The 18,195-nt window shown below is 41.2% G+C and overlaps 1 protein-coding gene across 20 annotated transcripts in view; it reads right to left on the reverse strand.

The window, feature by feature from the left end:
- Positions 1-715: 715 nt before the first annotated feature.
- The window catches only part of MAGI1 (membrane associated guanylate kinase, WW and PDZ domain containing 1), a 618,838-nt gene continuing 601,358 nt past the window's right edge, over positions 716-18,195 (reverse strand). For 11 of the 20 annotated variants that reach the window (XM_079934992.1, XM_079935007.1, XM_079935002.1 and 8 more), the window contains 5 exons: positions 12,201-12,294; positions 12,007-12,070; positions 10,906-11,049; positions 8,462-8,600; positions 716-4,351 (listed from right to left, as the gene is read on the reverse strand). In XM_079934992.1, coding sequence (XP_079791118.1) covers positions 3,600-4,351; positions 8,462-8,600; positions 10,906-11,049; positions 12,007-12,070; positions 12,201-12,294 — 1,193 coding nt within the window. In that variant the 3' untranslated portion in view covers positions 716-3,599. Of the gene's footprint in view, positions 4,352-6,285; positions 6,375-8,461; positions 8,601-10,905; positions 11,050-12,006; positions 12,071-12,200; positions 12,295-18,195 lie in introns of all 20 variants that reach the window. The other 9 variants (XM_079935000.1, XM_079935008.1, XM_079934999.1 and 6 more) reach the window with 2 other exon arrangements.

An 18,195-nucleotide genomic window follows, 5' to 3' on the forward strand; every position in this document is an offset into this window, starting at 1 on the left:
GGACTCCCATCTCAAAACACTGGTAAGTGTAATTTTTATACTTGTGAAGTAGTTTGAACCACATTGTTCATTAACTTTATAATTAAAACAGAAGTCCTTCTTCCTCATTTTAATAGAGTGAGAAGGTATTTCTTCGTTTTGATTGGAAAATAAACAAGGACAATGAAAAGGAGTAGAATACCGACCGCCATGAAGAAAATCCTCCTCAAAAAAAGTTTAGTGCATTTACTGGGGATTTTTCTGATTGTCAGAGGTGTGCTAAGCACTTCCATTTCCTTTTACAACTCCATGACGTCTGCCCCTTCGAAGATGAGGAAACTGATTCTTAAAAAGAGGTTAAGGAACTGGCCCAATATCACAGTTAGGAGGTGATGAAACTCTTGGCTTGGCAGGTTTTGCTTTATCGCCAGGGTTCTGTGCAATACCATGCAGCTCAAACTTTCACATGCATTCATATTAGCTGGGGATCTTGTTTAAAGCACATTCTGACTCAGTAGGTCGAGGGCGGGGCCTGAGACTCTGAATTTCTAACATGCTCTCCACTGATGAGGAGGGAGCTGGTCCATGCACCAAACTTTGAGTAGCAAGGCACAATACTATCGCAAGACCATCATTCCTTCCCTTTCAACAGAATGGTATGACATTTCATCGCATTGGGAGCCAGACACTCTCTCTTGGTTACGTGACCCTGATATATTTGAGATAACACGGAGACAAGAAAGATATCAATCCAGAAGCAATCGTGGTTATGGAATGCATACATTTCCATGTATTTTTTACAGTAAAAATGCATTAAAAAATCTTTCACAAAAGAAACTTAAAAAATACAAGTAGGGTGTTCAGTTCTCCCCACAAAATTCTTTCAGGCATTGACTGTGTCATGGGTGGGAGGGAAGTTCCTATAGGGTTTGATTTAATCATACAAAATACTCATCCATATCATCTCTCATCAAGACATGTACACGAAGTGTGGAACTAGGGAAAGTAGGCTCAAAAGAATCAGTCTCCAATTTAAGGTTACAGTAGTTCAGAGAAAACACTACCTTTCTGCTTAATGCATAGTCCCTGTACAGTACGATATTTCCAAAGCAAATCTGATATGTGGAACTCAGACGGCACTGCCACATCAAAAGTCTTCACAGACGGAGCCAAGCCCAGGTGGGTAGCACACAGATTTTAAGATGTCAAGTATCATCTCTGACAACAAGAAAGACATCAAAATGTTAACTTCACGATGTACTCCAAAAATCCACCTCTTGATTTCATTTATTTAAAACTCTGGACCACAATTGAAAGCATCGATCATTTAACATCATGGATTTGGCTAGAAAGAGTGAGAGAATTTCTAGCAGTGGAGCCTTAGGAATAAAATCCCCAAGTTGGCTCTTAGGAAATTGATGAAAAAAGAACATCATTATTCAGCTCCGCCTTACCACTGTAGTTCAATGTATGCTCTGTATGGAAAACTCTGAAGATAAAAATAGCAGTCACAGACTTTTTCCTCTTTTTTAGCTACAGAAATGTACAATTGTGTCTGTTCCAGGAAAGAAACTTGCTTTGTGCGTGTCCACACAATGACAGCTATTCATTCTAATGTTATGTATAAACCCATAAGTCAAATAAAGCTATGAACAATGTAATATTTATATATGCATAGTGTTTTATAAAAAGATTGGCCCACATACTGCTTTTCATCAATACAGAAAGAGCATTAAGTCCATAGCACACCACAAGAAATGAATGAAGAACAGAAATGCAAACAAGTGCTTAATAAATCACAAGCAGGCTCACCATGGAGGAAATGATGATATTCAAACCAACTCAAGCTTCAGAGAATTACTTATATAGTCTCCCATTTTTAAAACAGCTTTACATACCTGATTTAGTTTACAGTAAAATATATCCCAATGAATCACTTTGTTCCATATTCAGAAATATAAACACATATCACATTCCTCACAGCTAAATTTTGTGTCATAAATTCTCTTTTATACAAGGAAAAAAGGCAACAGTTGTTTGTTTTTAAAACAGGCTCTATTAATTACAATTTTTAACTCTGTACACATGGTAATTGGCTGGTTTTCTCCATTTTTTTCTTTTTCCTTTTTTTTTTTTTTTTTTAAACAGTACCATGAGAACAACAGTGATTGACTTGCAAAGTTTTGTGTCTGTATGGAAAATGCAAAACAGTACTATGGAAATACACAATGCATCGTAAGCAGCAGTTTGCTGCAGTGGTCCAACAGGTACAAGCAAAGGTTTTGGCTCAGCTAGGCAGTAATCCATTTCAACCGCATCCTGGGGCTACAGCCGACCCAACCAAACCTCCTGTGAGATAGTAAAAGAATGGGTCTTTTATCAAAGAAAAATCACTATGTTTTGCTCTGTCGAAAGACTAAAAGAACAGGGTCATAAGGGCAGAGGTTTGCCAGCTAGATCTAGAACCACTGAAATTGCATCCTTCTCTCCCTTTCAATCATCCTGGAGACTTTCATTATGGTTCCAAAGGAAAACTGGCATTTCTAAGAATGAGCATGCCCAACCCTCATTTCTTTTAAACATTAACAGAGAGGTTCCTTCCAACAAGGCTTACTTACTCCCTTCTCTCCAGTTTGGCAAAGGGCAAGCGCGGGCTTACGCTAAAATGGGGGAACATACTTTCTGTACTGGCAATTCTTAGGACTCCTCACGCCAGGCACACTGTCCCCCATTCCATCTCCTGTTCCGCCTCAAATCAGGCAAGACAACACACAAGGTGTTTGTTATCCATTCCTTCCAGTAATTGGGCAAAGCTGTGATGGCACTGCCTTAATGAAATCTTATTAGATGTTGGTGATGCTAATGAACCTGAGCATCTGTGCTTGGGCTGCACTGGGGTAATGGCGGCCAACCTTCTCCTCCTGGCACCTTTCTACGGCCAGGGAGAGTACGAACTGTTTTCTGAACCAACTATAACTTGAGAACGTAACATTTCTTTGTGCTGTGTCGTTTGACTATAAATATCCTTCATTTGCGATAGTAGTCTCTTCATACAGTTTGCTTAACTTTAGGATCGTCGGCAATCCTGATCCATTCCAAAGAGTCCTCAGCTTTTACAAATATAATTTTTGCCTTTTTGCTCTTTTCTTTTTTTCAAGAAAAACTCCTAACTACAGTATAGCACTACATCACTACACAAGTCTCTATCAAATTAATTAAACTTGATCAATGATTTTCCTTACTTAGAGAAGATGATCAACAGCCCCATTTTACCAGGAGAGAAAAAGGTCGCTCCCCCCAGAAGGGAACAATTCTTGACAATTCTACAGTTTATGTAGAAACAAAATTTATATCCCTTGGGGGCAGCATTTGGCAAATAATTTCCAAAAAAGTATGCATTTAAAAATACTTTCTTTAATATGATACATCAGGCACAACACTTTTCATATATATATATTTTTTTCTTATAAGATTTCAAATGCATCAAATGTTTGTCGCAAGTCAGAGAATCATCAGGCTGACGTCAGACGCTTCACTGGTAAGAAACTAAATCATTTCAGGTCTGTGAGCTTCCTCTTAGAACCTTTGACACGGTAAAGGCTGGAATGTGATTCAGGGTCTCAGATACTGAGGTCGGTGCTACATTCTTTGTAAGGTCGCCTTCTCTGCTCCGGGGGATGTCTGGAACTTCGGCCGGCATCCTGTTTCAGACTTGTCTCGTCCCTCTCTCGGTGGCCGCCTTTGTCCTCTTTGCTCCTTTTCTCCAGGGACCGCTCTCTCCTCCGCTCGGGGGACCTGGTCCGCCGCCGGTCTGTGGATTTGGCTCTCCTTTCGGGCGAGCTTCCTCTCTTGCGCTCCGGAGATCTTTTCTGATCCAAGAGTCTCTCGAGAGACCTCCTCCGCCGGCCGGGGGAGCCGTCCCTCCGGCGGGTTGGGGACCGCTCTCGCCTCCTCTCCGGGGAAGCCTCCCTCTTCTCCTGCTTCTCCCTCCTCTCCAAAGTGTTGTCAGCGCTCCTCGTGCCCTCCCTCCGCTTCTCCGGGGGCCTCCTCTTGGGGCCATTGGTCACCATCCGCTCGGGTTGGGCATCTCTTCGTCCCTCGGGTGCCCGGTCCTTGGGTCGGCAAGCCCCACTGTCGGGTTTTCTAGAAGTTCCGTTCCATGTGTGATGTTCGTTGGGTTGTCTGCTATACTCTCTGCTGCCTTTGGGATCTCTCACGTGTGCCCGCTTTTCCCCATGTGGTGATGATTTGTGAAGATCGGGTGGATAACTGGACTCCAATGATGGATGTTGTCGGCGGTCGGGGGGCGCGGCCCTCATTTCCGGAACACCTTGTGGACCGGTGGGAGGGCCGTTCCCGTCGCTGCTGGGGTCTGCGAGGAAGAGAAACCAGAGCAACAGTTTGGTACCAAGGACCTCGGCTCCTGTCTCCACCCGCACACGTGAAATCCCATTAGTCACAACAAACAAACGACTGTTACAGCAGTCAGAATCAAAGCCAACTGGCTCTTGGTTAATTTAAGTATAACTGTAACTAGTCAGGGTTAAAAAACTGGTACTTGTGGCTTTCCACAGCTAGTCTACTGTTCTTTATACTCATAGACCATTAAAGAACTTGTAACATCAGTCATGAGTTTAGTCTTTAAAGGCACAACCCAAATAGTCTGTCTAAAAGTATCAAAATGTCCCCATCCTATCTCCTGCTCTTTTTCCCCCACTCTACCCCCCTTCCTCCCCGATCCACCCCCCCCAGCCCCCAGCCCCCATGACAGAAAATATTCCTTTCTTTAAAGAATACTTGTTTTAATTTGCTTTAAAACAACCTGGGCTATTGACCTGGAGGGTCATGAGAGAACTTTCTGGGGGAATGTAAAGAGTTGATGTTTTGATCTGGGTGGGGATTAAAGGCGTGCATAGAGAGGTAAAAATTCACTGCACTGCACCCTCAGGCTTTATGCATTTTACTGTAAGCAAAATATACTTCTCTTAAAAAAAAAAAAGTTATCCAGCCTGGTGATTACAGAGGCAACACAGCCAGATGTTGATGATGGGCAATTGTGACATTATGGGAGGGTCCATTTAACATTCTCTCTACCTTTGTGAATGTTGTTCAACTATTTTCCTTACTTTTGCATAAGTTTAAGGAACTGTTTTTAAACTGTAGAGTCTGCTGACAGATAAAAGGGAGTGGAAGAGAGGCCGTCAGGATCACATTTGACATTAGATGGGGTTCAGATAGAGGCGCTTTTCTGGATGCTATAGAAGCAGCCATAATTACATCTTTGAGCCGTGAAGTCTCTGGACAGCTTCTTACAACCTCAAGTTGTCTATAGATTGAAAAGCAGGGCAACCCATAGGGCTCCTATTTACTGTTAAACTACTTGAAATGACGCTGCAAATGTTTTAGGTAGCATCCCGGATGTATGACAGCTCTTTTCAAAACAGGGATGCTTCGTCACACCTAAACCCAGTAAGTCATACACACTATTGCATTCCAGGCAAAGCACCTGAAATGATGTGCTGCAGCGTGGAGGGCAAACCAGGGCCACAGTCACAGGGGCGAAGGAATCACGGGTGCCCCCTTAAGGATCTTTCATGAGCCAACAAGGTCAACGTTAAGCAACTAGTCTCTTTCACGAACCATCTCCCAAAATCTAGGGTGGGTTTTAACAAAAGCAGGAATATAGCCTAGAGCGGGAATCAGTAAACTTTTTAAAGGAAAAAGTTGTAAAGGGCCAAAGAGTAAAATATTTATGGTTTGGCAGGCTGCATAGTTTGTCACAACTGTTCACCTGCCACTATAGTGCAAAAGCAGCCGTGGGCAACACATGAAAGGAACGGGCATGGCGATGTGCCACTAAAACTTCACTTACAAAAACAGGCTGCGGACCAGACTTGGCCCGTGGGCTGTCATTTGCCAAGAGATAACTGAGTAGGAAATCTCATCTTCCTGTCTATCAAAGCCCTATCCCTCCAAGTGAGAGCTTTGTGATCTGAGGTTTGTTTTTTTCTGAATGCTGGGTAGACTTCTAGAATTAACACACGCAGAAGCTTATGAAGTCATTTTAGGATCTAGGTGAGGAAAGGGGCTTCAATGACTATCATAAATCTAACCTTGGGATTTCTTACACCTACTTTTAAGAGAAGGGAGGGTAAGACTTCCATAGGGTCAGCGGTGTACTTACAATTCAAAGAACGCAGGGTGCTCAGAATGAATTGCCAAACATATCAAAATAGAGCTAAAGCAGAAGCAATGAGGAAATTAGGCCACAGCACAGAAACACCTAGTATTGATTGAGCTACAAACCGTAGTTTGATTATGGCCCATAAGGTAGAAGCAAGCCTCCCCGAGCTTTTCATTTCTCATACATGCAGCGATATTAGGAGGTATCATCGCTGTAGGAGGGAGGGCCCAGCACCAAGAACAGTCAGAGAGAAAGAGAAAGAGAGAAAGAGAAAAAGTTGAACGTTTAGATTCCCTATAACAAAGAGGAAAGAAAAAAAAAAAATCTGCATTTGTTAACATAGGGCAAAGAGAGTTTATTTGTCCAGTCAGACAGTCTAAGGCAACACTCAAATAAGGCTGCAGAGACCAAAATCGGAACAGTGACGTTTTCAGACAGCCAGATAAGGTGACTCGAGAAGCCAGACAATGGATGCATCCTTTTTTCTTTTTTTCTTTTTTTTTCTTTTTCAAACAACTGGAACAATGACAGGCTGGCATAGGAGAGCATTAACAATAAACAACAAAGGAACAAAGTTCCCTCCCTCCATCCCCCCTCCCCCAAGACCACGGCAGTTAAATTAAGTACAAAAAACTCATTACAAAAATAGCCTCACAGAGAAGCAGGTTCCAATCAAGTCAGAAAAATATTGGAACTTAACATATTATAACCCATTTGTGATTCTAATCAATAGAATTAGAGAGATTTAGTCCCAATGACACATGGAGACATTACAGTAGCACAACCCTGGCACGTTCAACCCTTCTTGGAAAAAAACTGTGTATTTCAATGATCTTTATTTTTAGCCCAAAGAACATTTGTTAGTGTTGGATTTTCATCCTCAGTGCAACAGACATAGGTTTTGAGAAGGTACACAGGTTACTGACGATGACTCGCAAATGAAAGATCACATCCAACAGAAGCATAGGGAAGACAGAAAAGGGAGATAATGTTACACAGTTTTAGTGGCATCGATACACCTATGGTCAAGGTTTAGTACAGTACACAGCTGTGGCATCTTAATGTTGTCAAAATACCTCCCCCATGGTTGGCCATGTCTCAAGGGGCCTCATCTGATCCCCATCCCATCCCATCCCACCACCCCACCCCCCGGCCCCGGCCTTGGGCCCCTTGTATTTTGCGCCTGCATGAATGCCCAACACCTGGGAAGGCTGTCCTTCAAAGGGGTTATCCTTCTCCTTGAGCTGCATCTGAATTAAGTATCTCATCAAGTCCAAAATGCAACTGGGAATTGTGCCAAATGACTTTCAGAGAAGAGGGTGACAACAGATAAATCCCTAATAAAGGGGACCAACGTATATGGGGACCATTCAATCACAGTTTCTATAGAAACTTTTGTAGACCTTTGGTTGGGAAGAAAAGCCCTACATCTAGGGCATAGCTTTTTTTTTTTTTTTTTAATTTTAAACAAGAATCTCAAATAAATAGGATGTAATTATTATAATATACAATATTTCACTATCAGAACACTAGGCTAGGTGAAGAGCATTACTGTTTAGTCAAATCATGTCTACAGATATGACAAAGGAACTCTATGTAAAAGCTGGCTTTCCTCACAGGAAAGGTATAGTAATGTGTTTCCCTCACGATGGGCACTGGGAATCGATTTCATCCTTTATCACCTAAAAACATATGGTTAATATACCAACAGTTTTGTTTGTTTTGTAGCAGTGGGCTCAGGTGGTCTGATGTGGGGTAGGGACCAGTGGGGGGGGGGGGATGCAGAAGTATTGCATACAGAGCATCAAGGAGGTGAGCAAGGCCCCCAAATCATCTCCAAATTTCACGCCTCTTGAATAAAGATATCAAGTAACCAAAAAAGAAAGAGAGAGAAAAAAAAGAATTGTGCCTCAACATATCACTCAGGAAACCTGCTTTCCTGCTTCTTAAAAGGAGTAGAGTCATTTTGTGCTAAGAATTGGATCTGAGAAACAGTTTGGCACAGTTCAAACAAACATTCCTTCGCTCTTGGTCGGACTAGACAAAATGTTCTCTCTGATTATCAGAAAGGGGGCTATAAAGAGCTCGTCTTAGGCCATGCCCCAGTCCACGTAAGCAAGCAAAAGGATGAAATGTGTAGAGATTTCAGAACAAGCGAGGCAAATAATCACATGGTGCGAGAGGCTGGTAAGACACTGGTGAATAGGGGAAACAAAAAGACTTTCCTGCTGCAGTTCTGGAGACAAATTCATGGAGTCATGCCAGGGAAGGAAGGAATGTTTTCATAGTTTGACCCACCATATTCTGGTACGGAGCCGTCTCCCCGCTTCAGAAACAGACGCACTCTGCGGCCACCATTCTTAATCAGTTCAATAGCCCGAGAATGCTTCATGTTTTTGGTGGTCTCACCATTGATCTCTAAAATTTCATCACCAACCTGCCAAAGCAAGAGAGAGCCAAGGGAGAAGATCACAAAAGGGTTTCACCAGCTATTGAGGTGCTTTGTAATTTTAAATTCTTTCATTTATTGACTATTTACTGAACATGTTCCAGAAAAATCTTCTATTGTTTAGGATACAGCAGTGAAAAACCCCCCAAATCCCTGTCCTCATGGAGATGGTATTCTAGTGGGGTAAAGACAATAAGAAAATTATAAAAATGCATGTACACTAGACAGTGTTAAGTGCTAAAAAAATAAAGTAGCAAAGGGAATATTAATTGTTGAGGGGAGGCGGATGTGGCAGACAGTTTCTAGGATGGCTCCCAATGGTCCCTGCCTCCTTGAATTCATATGCTGTGTAATCCCCTTTCCTTCGGATGTGGGCTGGAATTAGTCACTTACTTCTAACAAACAATATGGCAAATGTGATGGGAGGTCAATTCAAAGATAAGGTTACAACATGGTTTTGGCTTCTGTCTTTTTTAAAAAATATTTCATTTATTAAAAAAAAATTTTTTTTCAGCCACAACTCACGGCATGCAGGATCTCAGTTCCCTGAGCAGCGTTTGAACCTACACCCCCTGCAGTGGAAGCACAGAATCTTAACCACTGGACCACCAGGGAAGTCCCTTGGCTTCTGTCTTACTTGTCCTCTTTTGTTCTCTCAATTGTTCATTCTGATGTATGCTGTGAGCTGCCCTACAGAGTCTACGATAAGGAAATGAGGGATGGCTTGGGCCAACAGCCCAAAGCGCACGAGTCCTACCAACAACCCTGTGAGTGAGCTTTAGAGGCAGATCCTTCCCCAGCTGAGCCTTCAGATGAGACCACACTCCTGGCTGATACACTGATTGCAACATTTACTGGGAGTCAGCGACTATGCCAGGCACTGGAGGCAAAGGAGTAAACAAGACAGGCCAGATCCTTGCTCTCATGGAGCACATATTCTAGAAGGTAGAAGAGGAAAGGACTGGCTTTGGAGTTTAAAGGACTAAATTTGAGTCCTACCACTTGTTAGCTAAGTGATCTTGGCTAAGTCCTTTACTTTTTGGAGCTCACCTCCTCATCTGTATAAGAGGAGGATAACAACCCATGCCTACCACGCTGAGGGGGTCCAATCGAATATTACAATATGTCTTGTGAACTGTACAACATTATACAAAATATCAGAATAGTGGTATTTCTTTCAATCGGAAACTTTTTTAAGTGAGTAAAGACATGGAAAAGCATATGCCATGTGTCTGAAATATAAACAAAAGGAATATAAACCACCATATATGCACAACTTATGCATGTGTGTGCATAGAGGAAGGATATACAGGAAACTGGTATATTAGTTTGACCCTGGAAACTATATTTTTACTATGCACCAGTTTCCTCTAATTTTTAAAAATCACATTCATGGTCTACCTTCTCAATTAAAAAAAAAAAAGCTCATTAAAAAATTCAGTCTGAAGAAACATAAAATTCAAGATTCTGTCTTAAGTTACAAGCATTAAATTCCCCACCTTTGGTCACTCTTTTCCCTCTTTCTGCTCAGGGCTAATTTTAATCACTTTTTTGATTTCCTGACCTGACTCTCAATTTCTTTAATTCCTTGCAAATTGTTCCCTATGTATGTCTCCATCTCTGCCCCCTATCTCTAACGAGCAGATGATTTTTTCTTTTCTAATCATCTGATCTGCCCAGGAGAGCAACATATTCATACGTGTAAGAGGTATTAGATATCTAAACAGAACAGATTGGACTTCTGGCACATATGCATTTAAAATTTGCAGCTTTGATGACTACCTAGTGACCCTGAATAGTCACGCCACGGACTCCTTGGCCCTCCGCTAATGCAGAGTGTTAAATCATTCCCGAGGCCTAGGGGGAGGCGGCAGTGGCTAGCTAGAGACTGCATGGAGCTCACCACCCAGAACCTACAGAACCACAAGGCTTCCTGCTCTTGAAGCATGCTGGGATACCCAGGAATCCCTGGGAAGTGATGTGCCTGCCCCATGAGATTAAGTAAAAGAACTATGGAGATGGGATTCAGACAATATCCATGTTAATAAGTTCATAAGTGACTTTAATCCTTCACTCAACCTCAGAGTTGGAAGAGCTCACCTAACTTTAGCAGTTACAGCTAACTATGCTTGAGGGAGAGATTTATGCTAGGGTGGGAGTCCTGCACTTGGAGTGTCCTGAAAGCTTTAGAAACATGTAATTCTCATGAACGTGCAGGTTCTAACCATAGGATGTCAAGAAGTCACTGCAGATGACTTCTTTATGTCCACTCCAGACGCCTCTCCCTACTTACCCTCATCTTTCCACACCTTTCTGCAGGACCATCCTCTGCTAAGCGCAGAACATAGAGGTCCATGTTATACTCTCGGCCCCCTCGAAGACTAAAGCCAAATCCCTTGGCACCTCTTTCCAGTTCCACAGTGTAAAAATCTTGCTCCTGTTCAAAGAAATTAAGTGCAGTCATTCTGGGAGGACTTAAATCCACACACATTTCTCTCTCCCTCTTCCCCAACATTCTCCATTATGCTCATTTGACACAGAGGCACAGTTTCTATCCCCTTCTTGGTGGTTCTTGATTGTTTATTAATATCAATTAACCTTAGGAGTTTGGAGATCTGGAATTCATGAGTGTGCATACAGATTGCGTGCCAACACGCATATATTAAAGTTTAATCGGTGAGGCTGCAACTTGCATTTGGGGCAGGAAAATCCTTCATTAAATAATACCATCCAGCACATTGCTGGGTACTCAGCCTCCCTGCCCAACGTCTGAAAACATCTCATCATTAGGATACCAACAACTACCTCCACACATCTGGACAGTGCTACCCATGCTGATTAAGGAGAATCAGGAATGGATTAGGGAAGGCTCTGAGAAGGCCAGTCGGGGGGGAGAAAAAAACCTATTAAACTCCGTATCACCCCATGTTTCCCAAATTTGCTTCACCTGCTATTACTTGTGCACCCTGCATTACCACCTTGTGTGACAGTTGGGTAGCTTTAAGGGGTCTCCTCTGAAATTCACAAGTCTGAGAAACACCTTAACAAAAAGACATTTTCTTGACATAACTGCCTTTATGAGTACCATGACGAGACATGAGCTGTTTTGCTCTTTCTCTGATCACCAATCCTTGAGACAATTATAGCTTTTTATTTTGTTTGGGTTTCCCCCCGAGCCCTGCCTAGAAAAGGATGTCTAGGAATATCTTTCAAAGGTAGTAAAATGTCATTTCCTTGATAAACCAATATGAGTACATGTTTAGTACATACCCCTCACAAAAAGTTATTTATCTTAATTGAGGGTACCTTTTAGAAGATACCTGGTAAAAACAGCTTTAGAAAGTTGGAAGGAAACACACCAAGCCAACAAGGAAGAAAGAGAAATGGCCCTCACCTGTGTTCCCTGGGGTGCTTTGAACTCAAACTGAGACTCCGGCTTTGGTTTGGTGGTATTCCTGCTGAAGCGAGAGAAAAAAGTGTAAGAGCAACCCACGGGGAGACAGAGAAAGAATCAAGGAGGAGCATCGTCACAACAGGAGTTACTTTTTCCCCTTGAAAGTAACAAAAGAAACCAAAGCCATGTCTGACCTGGTCTCCTGGGCCCCTTGCTGCGAAGGGGTGTGTGTGGTGGTGATGGTGGCAATCTTCTCCGCATTGGTCAGCAAAGTGGCATTCGAAGACTCTGCAGGGTAAGACAGAGCATCAGGAAATGAAGGCCCCAGAGAAGACACTGTCACACCAGGAGGTGTGCAGAAGCCTCACCTGTGAATTCTATCTGGCTTCTCCGTCACCACTTCAAACATTCAGTTTTGAACTGAATTTCTCAACAAGAGTTTAAAGGACCATTCTAAGATCTTCTATGATGTGAGCCACGTACACTCCCATTACCCTCCTCCCAATCACACATCTCCACAAACGAAAGAAAGAGTTTACCCGAGAAAATGGTACTTTAAAATTGTAGCCAAGGTAGGTGCCTTTCACTCTTCCCCCATCACTTATAAAGGGCAGGCCCATCAAATCATAGCACCACACCAGAATTATTTCCCATAATTCTACAGGCTGATGATGTCTCTGCTAATGTTTCCTGCAGTTTTTCAGCGATCTTTAGTGAGTCTGTTTGATTTTCTCATGTGACTATTAAAATCAAAAGTGCGCTAACATCTTGTTAAACACACACGCACATAACATCTACTTTCTTCCCCAAAGCTTTTATAAAATGAAGCACAACTAAAAATGTGGAATTCTTGTGAGACCTCGCCTAGATTCACTCATGAAGAGTTCATTTTAAAACTTGCATTAGTTAGAGCTGGAGTTCATAAATCTAAGTTGTACAGATCAGGAAGCCACCCTAATGTAATGGATATGATTATATTCTTATGAAAATTGCCTTTCTTCTCCACTAAACACATTCATAAGCAACTTCATTGATCTCTGGGAGTTTGGAGACCCCGAATTTGAAAACACTCATGAACATGCCTACAGATTGCAAACCAACGTGCATATATGAAAATACAATCATTCACATTGTAATAGTTATATGTTCTATTACTAATTATTTCTCCATTAAGGTCAAGGCAGATAGTAAGCAACTATGAGCAAGTTACACTATTAATATTTATTTTTAGGTTGACTGTTTGGAACTTGGCACACGTTTTCTAATCAAGAAAATGCTAAATGTGGTGGTGAAGTTCTTAGATTAGCCTATAAATGCCCATTTAATTCACAGTGTGCTGTGAAATCCAGAAGTGTCTAGGCGCCCTGTGGTTCACAGTAGGCACTCCAGTGTTTGTGGAATACATGTAGCTACCCATCACGTATAACCGAGTTTCTATGGACATCTCACTAATCCTAAGTTTTTGGGATTTTACTTTCCTAAGGTAGAATCCCCCAAAATCTTCCATTTTACTTTCCTAAAAATACTACTCAGATTAGGTCTGACTTCCTGTTATTTTATTTTCATTACACATAGGCGTTAAAAGCAAGGGCTGGAGATCAGACCCAGGTTCAAATCCCTTTGTCCCCCACTCATTAGCTGTGTGCCTTGTTTTCCTCATCTGATAGAAGGGGATGATGACAATAATTCCCTTTTCTTGGGTAAAAATATATGAAATGTTTAGCACAGTACCTGACATGCAGTAAGCACTCAATACACACTGACTGTAGCTGTGGCCCTTGCTACTACTTCTACTTTGTATTTATTACTGTGGTAACGTGTATAAGTTATTTAAACTCTGCAAAATTAGAAAGTTGAAATACAATTTTAACAGTTTCTATTCCAGCTCTAAAGATTATGATCTGGACAGTGAAGGCGCAAGATTAGTAAGAAAATGTAACTAGATCAGATGAACTAAAATGTGAATCCAGTTCGTGCTTTAGGGTGATGTCTCCCACAGAATCTGTTTTACCAAATGTTGCTCCAGATTCTGAGGGAGCAGTAATCTGTGGTCAAATAGGGTGAAAAATAGTGGGTGACACAGAGAGAAATGTTTTTGTGTGTCTGTGTTTTGTTTCTCCTGTGGACCCTTAACTGTGCCAATACGCTTTGTGACCCTCCAAGGTGGGGAAGTGGTACTTCTTAAGCTTGTCAGGCATAATAGTTATAAGGTCAGATTCTAGAGTCAGACTACCTGGCTTTGCAACCCAAACTCTGCAACTCACTGGCTGGGACTTGAGGCAAAGTTACTTAAACTTTCTATGCCTCAGTCTCCTCACCTACACATACAGCATAACAGAAATATCTAAGAACACTGGTGCAAAGATTACCTGGGAGGAAAGTGTTTGGGCTCGTGCCTGGCACATAAAAACTGCTCAAAAAATGATGAGCATCATTTTTATGGGTGGCATGTATTTATTACTGTTATCACAATATTGAGTATATTATTAGTCCATTTTTATGACTGCAGTTAAGCGGCACAACCAAGGCGATAAATCTAAGTGGTATTTCATAAAGTCTGCCTGCTGTGCCCATACAAAGGACTAGGAGACCGCACAGCCTGTCAATGTGATTTGCCAGTAGTTTCACAAATGTGTATTTTTAAAAACTTCATATTGCTCATTGTAACTAATTTTATGGAGACTCTCTGGGAAATCACAAGATTGCTAGGGCCATGGGGAAATCATCATCAGGATACCAAAAAGAATGTTCCCTTGTAATTAAAGTGATTATAATTACTGAATTGTGCAGAGGTTCCCCTTTAGAGTTCTTGGGTGTTTTTTTTTTTCTTTAAAAGCTTAAAATCAGTAAGATTTATTTATTTATTTGTTTGTTTGGCTGTGCCAGGTCTCAGTTCTGGCATGTGGGATCTAGTTCCCTGACCAGGGATTGAACCCAGGCCCCCTGCATTGGGGGCCCGGAGCCTTAGCCATTGGACCACCAGGGACGTCCCTCTTGGGTGTTTTTGGCAGCCAGAGTTTCCTAGGCAGGGCAGATCCCATTCTCAAACCATTTTAATACTTATGCCATTTTCAAGGTTTGATGAGATATAATAGATAATCACTCAACATACATATAAATAGAATTTTTATTAATTTTCCTTCCATCATTCCTTTGCTACTTTTCACATATTTATATGCAAATCTGTTTTGGATTGAAGCTTAATTTTAAGCATTTCAAAAATTTACATTTAATATGCAAATGCCTAGCTGAGCCCACTGAATTTTTCTCCTTTTGCTTGTTTTCCTTAATCTATGAACAACCACCATGTCTCGATTGTTTCCAACACGCCAAGCACTGTGTTAGGCGCATTATCACATGTACTATTTCATTTCATCCTCACAACTCAATGAAATAGGTGCAATTAGTTACCCCCACTTTATAGATAGAGACACTGAGGCTTAGAATAAGTAGGCAACACGTCCAAGGTCTTCCGGAGAGCAAGTGGAGGCAATGGGAATTAAACCAAGGGCCTGCCTGATAGTTAACTTTTAGTTTCATTCTGTTTACAAGGGAATTATGCACTGGTATCAGGGAAATCGTATCGGATTGGTACATTCCCTTCAAATAAGCAAGTACTTTTACCTTCCTGTATAAGTACCACCAACTTCACTAAGCAGTATCAGAGATTAATTAAGATACAAAATACCCTGGTTTTGAATTCTAGATTTCCTGGGCCACCTCCGAGCACTAAAATAACTTTTAGTATACCCTAGATTTCCAGGATGCTTTTTTAATATCTATTAATATACACTTATATGTTTTTAAATGAGCTTTTACGTCTTCATTTAGAATTAAACCAAGACAGTATGTGCTGAAATTCTCTCCAGCTTTTTAAAATACAGAGATGAAGCCCATTCTCACAAATTTATATCTCTATCCCAAAGCAAAATTTGCCCCATATAATAGAAAAAATGTAAAAGAAGGGCTTGATATAAGAGTACACCGTAGAGGCAGTTTTATAAAGGGGTGTCAAGGTATTTGACTTTTAAAACTCCAAGGCAGATAGATGGACAGACTGGCTGTTTTCATGATAAATTCCAAAAAGTGCCCTACATCCTTTCTTAAACAGTGTTTACACCTGGCTTTAGCTCTCCCAGAGGAATGAAAATGGATATTACTACACTTTCTACAGCAATCGTGCATCAAGACGAGCATATCCTAGCTCTCAAGGCACTGTCACGGTGCCATGCTAAATCAGGGCACTAACTTCTGACAGGAGCGCCGCCTATCTTGGGTTTCAAGTTATCTCCGTGACAAGTGATTACAATTCCAACCTTGCTCCCATGTTAATATCCTTAGCCATCCTTATGGAATCCACATTACAAGGCCAAGCAAATCGACAACGGATACAGCCATTCCTTTCATAAATATGTTAATGCATAAACACATATGTAATAAATATCTGAAGGGAGCATTTGAAAATTTAAATGCCATAAATATATGAAAAGTTTTGGGAGACATTTAAAATGTATATAATGGAAACCCTGCTCTTCCTGCCCGAGTATATGCTAGCTATCATATCCACAGAGTTTTCTGTTAAATAAGTAAACTCTTTTAGGCCTTTGCCAAGGAAATAGCACTATCTATGTTGCCAAGCCCTATTACCTATACAAGCAAATACTTTAAATCAGAGAGATGTGAAGTACAAAAATAGATACATGTATATGCATAAATGAATCACTTTGCTGTACACCTGAAACTAACACAACACTGTTAATCAACTATACTCCAATAAAAAATAAAAATTAAAAAAGACTTCAGGAGAAAAAAGACTATATTTAAATAATATATTTTTATTTTATTTTTATCCCTTCTTTCTTTCTTTATTTTGGCCGAGCCAGGCGGCACGTGGGATCTTAGTTCCCCAACCAGAGACCTAACCCAAGCCCCCTGCAGTGAAGCGTGGAGTCTTAACCACTGGACCACCAGGGAAGTCCCTAAATAATATATTTTTAAGCTCATAAATATTTTCATTACCTTGAACTTGATTCAGTCTGATGATTTTCCATGTGAGCCTGGCTCAGTCAGGGTCTGCTCTGTCTGATTAGAGTCTCATTCCACCCAGATTTCACAGGGTGTTTCTATAGAACACAAGTGGTAGGAAGTATGTGTGGTGTAACTAGTCAAAATTCAAGTTCAAATGCAGTATGTTCAGCCATTCTGTGGGCCTTTCTGTGTTGCCATGATCAATTTCCTATCCCTTGTCCATCTCTCACAGGAGAAGAGGCTCTGCCCCCACTTCATCTCCTATCCTGGTCCCAAAGGTAGTAAAAGCAGAGATGGTGAGAACTCTGAGCCAGGCCTGTCCTAGAACTGTGAAGGCAGGACTTCGAACAACACGATAGTGCCAAATCAAGGGGGTCGTATTTCAAAGTTTTTGTTGGAGCCAGAAAGGTGAGAAGGAAACAAGAGAGGTACAGTGAGGGAAACTACTTAGAGAGGAGTGAAGCTGGAGAATCACGTGACTGATGATAAGAAAAAAGAACATGAGCATGGGACTCCCCCGGTGGTCCAGTGGTTAAGACTGCACTTCCATTGTAGGGGGCACGGGTTCGATCCCTGGCCGGGGAACTAAGATCCCACATGCCGTGCAGTGTGGCAAAAAAAAAAAAAAAAAAAGAACAAGCAGCATGAGCTAGATAAGGCAGTGGATGGGGAGTGGGTTCTAAGCACTGCCCAACCAATGGTGCATCTTCCTTTTTTTTTTTCCTTAAATTTGATCATTTTTTTATTTAGAAAACTAAAACAATTTGTTGTAAGAAATCAAAATGATGGTTACAATGCCTTATGTAGAACAGAGGGAAAGTATATAATAAAGTCATTTGGGGACTAATACCAGGTATAGTTTAATCCTTTAAACCGTATATTAATATTTTGGTTGTGAATTTCATTTGGGGACATTCTCGGTCATTAACTATACGCAAATCTCTCCTTAATTCATGACTCCATTAATGGTAGATGGGGGAGCTCTTAGAGGAATCTCTGGATACACATTTTGCAAATATTTATCCTGAGTTGAAATAAGATTCACATGACAGGATAAAGTCAGAGAACACAAATATTAAATGACAGTTTGAAAATGATGACTTCACAGTTCAATCCTTGTCACACCTTTGACTTGAATGTCTGATAAAAATAAACCTCAAG

Source organism: Stenella coeruleoalba (assembly GCF_951394435.1).
Source record: "Stenella coeruleoalba genome assembly, chromosome: 10".
Classification (NCBI taxonomy): domain Eukaryota; kingdom Metazoa; phylum Chordata; class Mammalia; order Artiodactyla; family Delphinidae; genus Stenella; species Stenella coeruleoalba.